This window comes from Ursus americanus, chromosome 6 (assembly GCF_024610735.1).
Source record: "Ursus americanus isolate L20-20 chromosome 6, mUrsAme1.1.p, whole genome shotgun sequence".
NCBI classification, from domain to species: domain Eukaryota; kingdom Metazoa; phylum Chordata; class Mammalia; order Carnivora; family Ursidae; genus Ursus; species Ursus americanus.
In genome coordinates, this window is record NC_142132.1 from 66,949,350 (window position 1) to 66,961,612 (window position 12,263).

Genomic DNA, 12,263 nt, shown 5'->3' on the forward strand with positions numbered 1-12,263 from the left:
TAGTTTTTGATGTAAAGTTCCACAACCTCTTTTTTCCCCTGGGGCTGAACCATCTCTTCTTAAAACCTGCCCTGAAATGAACTTGGTGTCTTGTGGCCTTGTCACCATGACCCAGGCTCTGGCTTTCCTCCATCCACACTGTTGTGTCCTTCTGGACACGGCATTTCCAAGACAATTTTTAAACTTATTTCACCTATTTCCATTTCTTTATAACATGGTTATAAGATGTTTTCAGTGGCAAGACTATAAAGTAAAAAGAAATGGCCTAACAAAACCAGGCACCACAGGGTGGTCAAAGTTTTGTTTCTTCAAGCTAAAGCTTTTCTGGGGAGACTTTTGGGTAAATTTAGGAATCTGCTACACTTCTTCCCTCAGTCTTATTTCAAGCTCAATTATGAATTGGCATGTGTGTCTGAATTTCACTGAAATGAAGACCATGGGAAATGATAGGATTCCAAGACCTCTACCCCATACCCTAGATCGGGGGCCAGCAAACTATGGTAGAGTCTAGCTCACCGCCTGCTGTAAATAAAGTTTTATTGGGATCTGACGTATTGTCAATGGCTATTCCTGGACTACAGCAGCAAATTGGACAAGACACAGCAGAGACCATCTGGCCATTGACAGAAAAACTACCAACCCCTGCTCTCCCCCAGTGCTTTTGGAACTTTAATGAACAAACTAGTCACCCAGGGTCTCCCTAAAGGGGGAATTCTGATCTAGTCGGTTTGGGGCAGGGCCCGAGCTTCTGCATTCCCGACAAGCTCCCAGGTGATATCAGAACGCACTCTGACAAGGGCAGACTGGAGGACAATACTTACCAACTGAGACTCGGACAGTACCCTCCCACCCTTCCATTAAGGCTCCCCTGAATTCCTTCCAACAACAGACCTGCTGTGTTCAGTCTGGCCCCAGACTGTTCTGTTGCTGGAAGCATGCAGACGTAAAACCTGGCCTCCCCGTCTTGTGCTCACGAAGGGGAGGGCTGGAGAAGCTCCCCAGCCACAGTGCCTTCCCAGGCCCTCACGCCTTGCCGACTCCATGGGCTCATAAAACATTCAAAGCCCCATTTGGAACCACTGTAGCAAAATGGACAAGTCCCACACACTGTGAGGACACAGAATGGGGGGGGGGAGGGGCAGGGGAGATGGCAGAAAGAAGTCCTTTGGCTGCCTGCCTGTTCCCTACTCAACTACCCCAGCTCAAGAAGCAGGTCCTACTCATCCCTCCGCGAGGCCACAGTACCTAAAACTGCCCTCACTCCCACCTCTGGTCCGTGTGCATTTACACAAAATCAGCCGCGCATTTATGTCTCATCATATCCCTCAGCAAACACGCTGCATGAAAGATGCACGTGCCAGAAACCACTGCCTCCTCCTCCGGGCTGCCGGCCGGCCTGCAGCTCTGCCACCCAGCTATTGAGTCCCCTGCTCTGTGGGACAAACTCATTCTGGGGAGTGGAGTGGTTACGGCAGACGGAAGACAAAGCATCCATTTACCTACTTGCATAATCGCTCCCCGAAAATGTTCTTCTAACGAATGTGTCCCCAGTTTTGAGGAAATGCAGCATCTCCCCTGCATCTGTGTATAAACATGCGTGTGGGCATGCGTGCACATGCACACACACGCACAACACATGGCCACGTGGGCTCCTGTTAGACCCTGAGAAGCATCGGATTTCTGAAGGCTCCATGAAAGGTCTAAACTCATCCCAGAGGGTCACATTTGCTGGAACAGAAAGGCTGCAGACATGGCAGGACAGAGGCCGTGTGTGGTTTGCGAGGTGAGTGTGCCTTCAAGGGTGGAGTGTGTGTGAGGGAGCGGGATGCGGAGCAATGTCCGGGAGCAGATCGACCCACACGTCTGATGGAGAACCGGGCCAACGGCTCTCGCCAGGCAGCGTGCAGACCCTCCACCGGGGCCCGGAGGCTCCAGGGCGGCAGAAGGCTACTCTCAACCAAACGCACTGCTCGGTCCCCTTCTACCTGAGCAAACGTTCCAGAGCCTAAACAGGCACTTTTCAGGGGAGAAAAAGTGGAAAACCAGGAAACCTTTAGAATTTCCAATCAAGGATCAGAACAGGAACCTTTTCTACGAGGCAGGGGCGTCTCTGAGAAGAGAGTGAGCGCAGGAACCAAGCCCAGTGTGGCCGATGCCAGGGGCTGAAGGAAAGCGCCCCATCCCTGGGGTAGCTCATGGGAGGCTACGGTCCTGTTCCACACAGAGAGGCTAGTGCTTTCAGGTGCACATGGGGTCAAGCTGCTTACCTCCAACGGAAGGGGTACAAGGACTTGTAGGAACCCCCGGCTAACAGGAAGGCCCAATCACGTTCAAACTCCATCACACACCGCAGCTCATGAGGGCATCTCATTGACCCCGCTCCTGCCTGTTCATCCAGGGCTGGCTCAGCGGGCCCACAGTCAGGGGGCAGACGGAAGAGGAGAATTCCACCTGATTATCAGCCCACTAGAAAACTGGTCCAAGGGATCTCTGCCTTTCCTGCTGCCTCGTGTTACTGTCTGTGGGGCGGAGTGTCCCGGGTATTCTATTTGCCCCCAAGATGCACTTTCCATCCTTCCCACCCTGTACTGCAGCCTGGAGGCCAACCTCTTATAAGCCACACCATCCAGGCCCCTGGCCCAGCGCTGGGTTTGTTTGGCCAAGTTGGAGGCAGGAGCAAGACCTAGGCCCCTGCCTGCCGGCGCCGTCACTTCTGTGTTCCTCTCTCCCCACTGGCCCACGGCTGATCTCGGAGTCCCACTGTCGCTACCAGCCTGGTCATGTCCCCGCACCCTGACCACATGGTGTCCATAGTCCCCACATCTAATCCTCTTCAACTGCCTGTCTAGAACACAGGATTTGCTTCCTGCTGAGGTCCTGACCAACAGAGCGCACTGAATACAAAATGGTAGCAAAAAGAAAACATCACTTCACAAATACAAAGGTAAAAATAAAAGTCAAATACAAAGTCTATTAAAAAAAAAAGAAGAAAAGTCTTTAGGAAACAAAAAACCTAACATGACCAGGGACCACTTCTCCGAACTGAGACTTATCTTAGGACCTTTTCTCAGCCTTGTCAATTGGATGGAAAGAAAAGATGCAGGGGCCAGAATAAAGCAAGTGTGTCTCCAGGCTCTTGGTGGCTGTGGCCTCCTCGCGGTGCGTCTGAGCCATCCAAGGGAGAGGGCAGAGCTGCCCATGGGAGCTGCAGTCCAGCCACTGCTGGCTTGGGAACGTGCTGGGCCCCCTGAGGGCTCCCATGTCTGGGGTGGGAAGGGACGGGCCCACCATCTCAGATTTTGCTAGCGGGCACTGCCGTGTGCCCACAAGCTACTCCAGGCTCCAGAGACACACACACACGCGTGGTGATCGCCCTGGGTAGGGGTCTCAGGTATCTGACACTGCAGTTTCCAAAGGCAGACAGCACGAGACCAGCTCACAGTAGCACACCACAAACAGGAGTATAACCCTGGATAAGCCTGGCCTAGTCTAGGGGCTAGAAGGGTCCCCAGCAACCTCATCTTTATGCTGTTAAGTATCAATCATCCAAGCAGCTGGTTGGTTGCTTCTTGAGAGATACTCAGCCAGAGCGAGCCCACAGCCTCTTCTAGTAGCTGTTCAAAAGTCTGGCCCCAAGGATGGTCAGAATATTGTTCTTTTCCCATTGCATCCAGCACGCATGTCTCTGGTCTGGTTCATTTTCAACCAAGCGAAATAAAAAATAACGTGCCCAGCCCTGTATCTGGTCCTGCGGGGCCCGGGTAAGGCAGGGCTTGTGTCCCCGAAAGATCCCACCTCCTGTTTGGAAGGTAAGAGGCACCACTGGGAATAAGAAAGAACGGCACTCAGCTGCCATATAAATACTGCGGGAATTCAGGAAACCAGCATGGGAAGGTGGGCCTCGCACTGGGTCCTGGAGACTGGGTAAATCTGCTAAGGCAGAGAGAAGAGGGAAAAGCTTCCGGGAGTCAGAAAGAGCAGCGCCAACACCTGGAAATCATAACGAGCCCAGCATATTCACAGAACAGCAGGGGGAGTGCTTCCAGAGACTGTTAAAAGCTCCCACAGACCTGAAATAGGGCGACATCTTCCCCCACAAAAACCCTGTGATTTTCAGCTGTGCAGGAAAAAAGGCAAGATAGTCGGGGAAAGAGAGAAGATCAAAAAGAATTTGAGGTTTATGAAGAAGGCCCTTAAAGGAAAAGCACGAGGAAAAGTAGGTGGACCAATGGCTCTTTAAATGCACAAATAAAAATGATGTCGATTTTTATTTCCGCACTGAAGGGGTCAAATGGAATTGGGCTCCCGTGGGCCAAAAACTTCCCAAAGTTTTGGTTAGAGGCATCCCAGAAATAAGCCACCTCCTCAGTCTGCTAGACCACGAGAGCAGTTTTGAGCACGTTTCTGAACCTGGTATTTCCCCGTGGCCTCACGTCAACACCAGAAGGCAGGGGCTCAGGAGCTGAGAGCAAACAGAGCCTTCTAGAACCAGGGAGGGAAGCTGGGGAGGGGGGCCATAACAGCTAGGTGGGGGGCTCTATCAAACGCTAGCCCAAGGGCTCCGCCTGTGCCACGTGGACCCCAGCACCTGAGACTCCTGGTTACCTGAAGAGGGCGTGACATCCTGGCCTCCTTCCCTTTGCCACCTACAAGGCTTTAGCCCCTTTCACTGCTAACAGGGGGTACGTACTCAGAGAACACAGGACAGTTACAATTAGAGGTTCTTCTCAATAGAAGAAAATTAACATTAGCCTGGAAACACGGAATCTGGAAAGCCAGCATCGTTAAGGGGAGGGAGGAGGATGCGGGGGAGGAGGAGGGAAACCGGGTCAGAGCAAATCCCTGCTTTCTGACCTCTCTGCGCCTCGGAGCTGCGAGTCTGGGGTTTGGGGGGAGAGCAAGGGCGCCCTGCGGCTAAAAGCGGGCTGGGGGGCTACCCTCCAGGAGGCCCAGGGGCAGTGGGGACCGGGCCACCCGCCCGCGGGCCTCACCTGGGTTTGGGAAGGCCTGAAGGCAGAGTCGAAGCCGTTCTGCAGGGAGTCGAGGAAGGGCTGGACCTTGTAGAGGCCGTGTGTGGTCTGGCTGGAGCGGAAGGCCACCACGTGGAAGTACTTGAGGATCTTCTCGAAGCGGGCCTGGCTCATGACGAGGGCGAGACTCCTGTTGCTGTAGAAGCCGCCGCTCCAGATGCTGAGGACCGACTCGCAGTGGGAGATGCTGGTGGAGATCATGTAGCCCAGGAACGCCTTCATCTCCGTCAGCGTCACCTCGGCCCAGGCGCCGTCGCTGCCGAAGCGCTCCTGGAACTTCTTGGCGTACATGTTCGTCTGCACCACCATGTTCTTGAGCACGTTGTCCGGGACAAAGAGCTGGAAGAAGTCCATGGCGCTGGCGCCGGGGGGCATCTTTCGCGTTGGACCTGAAACAGAGGCGGCCGGAGCAGGGGTTGGCGGCGGCAGGCACTGCACGCGGCGGGGCGAGCGCCGGAGCTCCGCCGGGTGCCCTTCCGCGGCCGCGCCACCCTGCGAGCCCGGGTCCCGGGTCCTCCCCGCACCGCGCACCCAGCGTTCTCGCCCAGCCCGCACGAACGCCGCCCCGCAGGAAAAGGGACGCGCGCGGCGGAAGGCCACCCACGCAAGATGCACCGAACCAGCCCCGAGGCCTGACCGTGACTTTCAAGCTTCACCTTTCTTGTAAAGGAAGGTGACTTCTCTAAGAATACTTTCACCCCTCGGGGCCCGAAATGCCCACCCAGGGGAGACTGCAATCTTTCTGTCCTGGAACTCCCCACGTGGCAACTTGAAATTTATTGCTGAATCACTCTGAAGGGGCATAAAAACCTCACAGTTCTTGAGAATGCAGGGACAGCCACTTGAAATACACACACACACACACACCCTTAAGAGATATGGCTTTCAATTCCATATAGTGACTTAAGCCAGGCTAACAGTATGTAGAGATTTGTAAGAAAAAAAAATTTTTTAATGATTTATTATGTTAGTCACCATACAGTACATCCCCGGTTTCCGATGTAAAGTTCGATGATTCATTAGTTGCGTATAACACCCAGTGCACCATGCAATATGTGCCCTCCTTACTACCCATCACCGGTCCATCCCATTCCCCCACCCCCCTCCCCTCTGAGGCCCTCAGTTTGTTTCTCATAGTCCATAGTCTCTCATGTTTCATTCCCCCTTCTGATTACCCCCCCTTTCTTTATCCCTTTCTTCCCCTACCGATCATCCTAGTTCTTATGTTCCATAGATGAGAGAAATCATATGATAATTGTCTTTCTCTGCTTGACTTATTTCACTTAGCATTATCTCCTCCAGTGCCGTCCATGTTGCAGCAAATGTTGAGAATTCATTCTGATAGCTGAGTAATTTTCCATTGTATATATGGACCACAACTTCTTAATCCAGTCATCTGTTGAAGGGCATCTCGGCTCCTTCCACGATTTAGCTATTGTGGACAATGCTGCTATGAACATTGGGGTGCATATGGCCCTTCTCTTCACTATGTCTGTATCTTTAGGGTAAACACCCAGTAGTGTAATGGCTGGGTCATAGGGTAGCTCAATTTTTAACTTTTTAAGGGACCTCCACACTGTTTTCCAGAGTGGCTGTACCAACTTTCATTCCTACCAACAATGTAGGAGGGATCCCCTTTCCCCACATCCTCTCCAACAATTGTTGTTTCTTGCCTTGTCAATTTTTGCCATTCTAACTGGCGTAAGGTGGTATCTCAGTATGGTTTTGATTTGAATTTCCCTGATGGCTAATGATTTTGAACATTTTTTCATGTGTCTGTTAGCCATTTGTATGTCTTCATTGGAAAAGTGTCTGTTCATATCTTCTGCCCATTTTTTGATTTATTTTTTTTTAATCTTTTTTAAGTAATCTCTATTGCCAACTTGGGCCTCGAACTCACGACCCGAGACCCAGACTGGCATGTTCCACCGACTGAGCCAGCCAGATAACTCTTCAGGAGACAGGCTTTGCAATTTCTTTCTTTTTTTTTTTTTAATGATTTATTATTATATTATGTTAGTCACCATACAGTACATCCCCGGTTTCTGATGTAAAGCTCGATGATTCATTAAGGCTTTGCAATTTCTAATAAAAGCTATGCACATTCTTCAAAATTTTAAACCCCCCCTTTCTCTACTACTGATTTAGGCAGTCTCTGAAAAACAGGTTCACAGCAAAGTAAGACAATGACAAGACAGACCACGTCTTAAATCAGATAGATTCAGGAGCCGAAACCCTGAATTTACTTGTAGCTAACTGCACAGTCTTAGAGAAGTATCTTCGTCTGCCCCACGTGGAAAATGGAACACCTGCTTTGCAAGGCTGCTGGGGAAATTTGGAAACCTTCACTGAGACATTATCAACAGAAATCCTGTGACTTGGGCTGAGGGCTTTCGATGCTCTGCCCTCATTTTACAGAAGAAAAAACTGAGGCCAGAGAGCCAAGTAGCCACCATAGTCACGGTCACAAACAATTTCCTGGTGCCACTGGCGCCTAACTGCTCTTGGCCACGAGCTGCCGTGACACCGAGGCCCAGAGTCAGAGGGGCCCCGGGTAGCAAGGACAGCCTGCAGCCCCACACCCACTCTTAGTGGAAATCACTGTATTTCAGCGAAGACTTACAGACTCTGGTGGGTGAAGCCATAAATTATTCAGGGGTAGCTCTCCAAGAGGAGGAAAACCAGCATTTTAATTGCTCCATCATGCTGAGTAAGCAGAATGAAATTTTCTCTTCCAAAAGTTATCTTTCAAGTAATTTTGCCTCCCAGGCTATTGCAAAACGAATTCTCACAGCAAACTCTGCCCTGGCCAACTGCTCCAGGAAGCAAGTGGGAAGTAGCCGGCTCCCTCTCATCTGTTTAGTTTGGACTTACAAACATCCTTCGCAGCCTCCTTCAGCTGCGTGATGCTGCATGTCTGAGAAGTGCTGGCACAGGCCAGTCACTGGGAAGGAAGGAGAGAGGAGGAGAGGGAGGGGAGAGAGGGAGAAAATGCCATTCAGAAGATTCAATCCATATCACCAACTTTCTAATATGACCATTTCATGATACGGCCCTGGGGGTGGGCAGCACCCCCAGCCAAGATAAGCCTCTCTTACATTTGATTCATTTATAGGAGCTTTTGCAGATATTAGCCCATGTGATCCTCCCGACATCCTCGTGAAGCATCATCCCCTTCTGCAGGTGAGGAACGAGATGCTCAGAAGTCTAGGGACACAGCCCCAGGTCACTCACTTCTAAGCGCCTTACAGTTAGGGTGACCTTCGTCCCAGCTGGCCCAGAGCCAGTCCAAGAGCACCGGCTGTCTGCTGTAATTATTCAACAGCGTCCCTTCTGCTCTCACCAGTGGGCAAGGAGGAATGTGGCTGTTCTGTGCACACACAACTTAAGCCAGGTGCGTGGTTTCAAACCCCACCAGCTCCCTCCACCTCTGCCTTGCACACATTTCACAGTGGGTGATGTAGGTTTACAATGCACAGCCAGAGGAACTCTGAAGGGAAAGGGGGTACCTGCATTGCAAAAAATGCGAAGGCGGCATGGGACCGGGGATGGGGATGGGGGCAGGGTGGTAGGGAGGACCCGGAGGAGGAAGAGCAGGTGTGCGTGCCCTTGGCGTCTGGGCTGGGGGTACAGGGCTCTGGAAGTTGATGGTGTCGATGATGCATTGCCAGGTCATAAACTCCTGTAATCGTCTCCCTCCTCTCCCCCTCTTCACTCCCCTCCCCACCCCACCACGTCACCTCTCAAAGCCCCATCACCATCGCCCGTCTGGATCCCTCAGCCTACAGGGGATCACCTGTCCCCTCAACCCCAGGATGCCCCAGCAGGCCCGCAGACCCAGAGTAGCATTAAGAATGGCTCAGTAAGGGGCGCCTGGTGGCTCAGTTGGTTGAGCGTCAGGCTCTTGGTTTCAGCTCAGGTCATGATCTCAGGGTGGTGGGATGGAGCCCTCCATCGGGCTCTGTGCTCAATAGGGAGTCTGCTGGAGATTCTCTTTCTCCCTCTGCCTCCCCAGTCTCTCTCTCTCAAATAAATAAATAAATAAATAAAAACAACAACAACAAAAGAATGGTTCACTTATGCTCAGATCCCCCAAAGAGATTCCCCCATCACCCCAAGCTAGGAACCGACACCTCTTTTCAGGAGTGACTACAAAAGATGTCCTGTTTAGAAAGGGGACTGTAACACAAGGGCAGGTGAACAGTGAACACTCGAGTGTCGTATGATCCTGGGAACAGAAAGCAATAAGACCCGATACTTTCTCCCTGGGAGTTCTCAGTGTAATGACAGCAGCAGACAGCAGAGAGTGACCCAGTGACCCCCCCCCCCCAAAAAAGGGACCTGAATCCAGATCCTGGGGAGGTGAGGTCTGAGAGGCCCCCTGGAAGAGCCGCATAAGGTGGCTTTAAAGACTGGTGGCTGCAAAGTCCTCAACCCCCTGTGGAGTGGGGGCAGGGAGATTACGGAGTACCTCAGGCAGTGAACATCTCCTGCAAAGGCTGTGTGACCACAGCAAACGTCCCGCATTTAGCGGACCGCACAAAAGAGAAGCCTGGCTGCAGACACGGAGGGGCACAGGACCAGGACCCCCACCCCCTCACCGGAGTGTGCAGGGCTGTAAGTGCCACAGATCACGCTCATGCTTTAGGAGGAACCGCCTGGACTGTTCCCGAAGCCACTGAGCTCAGGCAGGGACCTAACTGAGGGGTGACCACAGCAGCTTTCTCCTCCGGCTCCCTCGATCCCTGGGGCCAGAGCCTCCACCAGCCAGCGGCCTCATCGATGCATCGTTTCCATTTGTACCAGGACATGAGCTAGGCTGGTATCTTAAACCACACATGTCCAGACTGAAACTCCAGATCCCTCACTGTCCTCTCCCTTTTGGCTCCTCTCCACCAACCCCCTCCAGTTACTTCAGCCAAAAACCTGAACCACCATGGATTCCTCTCCTCCCCGCACCCCCACATCCAGCCCGCCAGCACGTCCCACCACCTCCACCTCTACAGTGCGTCATCAGCCACCCACTGCACCGCTCTGGCCCAGGCGGCCACCACCTCTGGCCTAGAAGACAAAAACGGCCTCCCCCAAATGATTCATAGCAACGAGAAAAAAATTTTTTAAAGAATATAAACCAGATCACAACACTCCCTGCTTAATTAAAACCCTCCTGTGACTTCCCACTGCGCTTAAGGCAAAGCACATTCCTTATCAAGGGCTCAGGGCCCTGCGTGCCAGGCCACTCTCCAAGGCCAGGCAAGCAGGTGTGCAGACAGAGCTGGGGGCAGGCCCGGGCCCTGGCAAGCCCCTTCCTCCCCAGGGCCTGCATCCATGCAGACCCATCTGTGGGATGCAAGCCGTCCTGGGGCTCCAGCTTCCCCCAGTGATGAAGCCCACCCAACCACAAGCAGACACCACTGCTGGTTCGTCACTCTCCATCCCAAGTAGGCTTCCTTCCTTGCATTTATCAGAGTCTTGGACAGTTTCATTAGGGACTTAAATACTTGTTCGGGTCTGCCTCCGCTATCCCACCCTCTGACCCAGCTGAAGTGTGATGGCCAAGGTAAAGGCTGTCATGTTGCTCCTAGCCCAGCTCACGGCATGTTGGACACACGCACCGATAAGGTGAATAGAGAGTGGGTGAGTGGCAAGGGCAGATGCCACAGCCCATTCAGAAGGGCATCTTTGCTGAGCCCCATAGGAAGGATCTGGTTTCTGGGACAGCAGTCCATGTTAATGCCTGGTTAAAAAAAAAAAAAAAAGAGACAGCTAGAAACATCTGTGTGGAAGAGGAAGCTGATAGGGCTGGGGTGGGTGAGGCCGGAAGGAGTACAATACAGTGCAGCAGGGTTCACCTCTGCTAGCTGGGCAGGGAGCCCGGGCAGGTGCGGCAGGGGAAGGCACACCTCTGCCCACACCCCTCTGAGAACACACGTGAGGTCTAGGGAGCCAAGAAGGGGCAGCACGGTAAGTCCTGGGGAGGGAGCCCACCTGGGAATTTGGAACACTTGATCAGTGGGCAGGACGTGGGAGGGAGAGCATCACAGAGACTTCCAGGTCCCCAGCTCAGGTGGGCTGGCTCTGGGTCTTGTTTTGTTCAATTTCCTCCCTCCCTGAACTGGTGGAAACCACTTCAGGACTTTTTCTGGACCTCCCTCCCTGTCGACAGCTGCTGGTTATGAGATCTTGGGCGGACCACACAACCTCTTTGCACCTTGGTTTCCTTGCCCATCAAATGGCAGTAAGAAGCATCGCGGAGTGAGTGAAAGCTGCAGGACCTCAAACACAGGCCACGGCCCGTCCTGGCCGGTCCGCCATGAGTCCCGCTGGGTGTGAGTAGGGTCCCGAGGGAGCGGCCCCCAACTGCCTTCCCTGTGCCCACTTCATGACCAAAGCCACCCAGGGCCCTGATCCCCACCTTCATGCTCTCTGGGGAAAAAACGTGTGTCTTTCTAGAGTCCAACCCTCTAGACACAAAAGCATTCACTTTGAGAGGAGAATGGCATCTTGCATAAAATGGCATCTTAGGCCATCAGTTATCTGCAGTTTTGTGACATAGATAAGGATTGCTTAATATTCTGAATTCGGGATTTAAAATAATGAAATAATTATCTCCAGGCAAAATCAAGCAAATATAAAAATATAAAAGAACATCCCGCATTATCACAAAAATATTCCTCTCAGCTGAGACATACAAAAAAAAATTGAGACGTTACATTCTATAAAAGGGTAACACGGAACATAGTCAAGCCATTGTCCTCAGTGCCGGCCGCAGCTGGGCTCTATCTTCCGCTAAATGAATCCTCATTTCTCTCCATTTCTTTCCTTCCCCACCCCACGGCTGACGGACGTGCAGGGTGAGCGGTCTGTCTGATGAACTGCGGAGGCCCTCCCTGGTCTCCGCTGCACAATCCAGCCACACGGCCACCTCAGAACTCCAAGGTTCCCTTCCTCGCTTAACCTCGTGCCCCACAGCTACGGGACCAGTAACAAGTTCGATTCACAGCCAAATCAAGGAGTCTGCACACAGGGGTGGGAGCCTAGGGCCTGGGTCCTGGCCGTGCTCCTGACCTCCCTAGAGCTCAGCCCCTCATCTGCGTGGCCCGATGGGGCAGCCCACACCTGTCTCACTGGGCAGCTGTGAGCAGCCCAGCGCCCCATGCCCCTTCCTATTTCGGTCTGACCTGCAATGCTTACCAACCAACCAATGTAGGCTCAGATTACGGTCAGTCCTCT

At 52.6% G+C, this 12,263-nt stretch overlaps 1 protein-coding gene across 2 annotated transcripts in view; it reads right to left on the reverse strand.

Annotated features, from left to right (window-relative positions):
- PGBD5 (piggyBac transposable element derived 5) overlaps nucleotides 1-12,263 on the reverse strand; it is a 98,972-nt gene that overhangs the window by 28,014 nt on the left and 58,695 nt on the right. For both annotated transcript variants that reach the window (XM_045783143.2, XM_087863111.1), the window contains exon 2: nucleotides 4,992-5,419. In XM_045783143.2, the coding sequence (XP_045639099.1) occupies nucleotides 4,992-5,419 (428 nt within the window). The remainder of the gene's footprint in view (nucleotides 1-4,991; nucleotides 5,420-12,263) is intronic.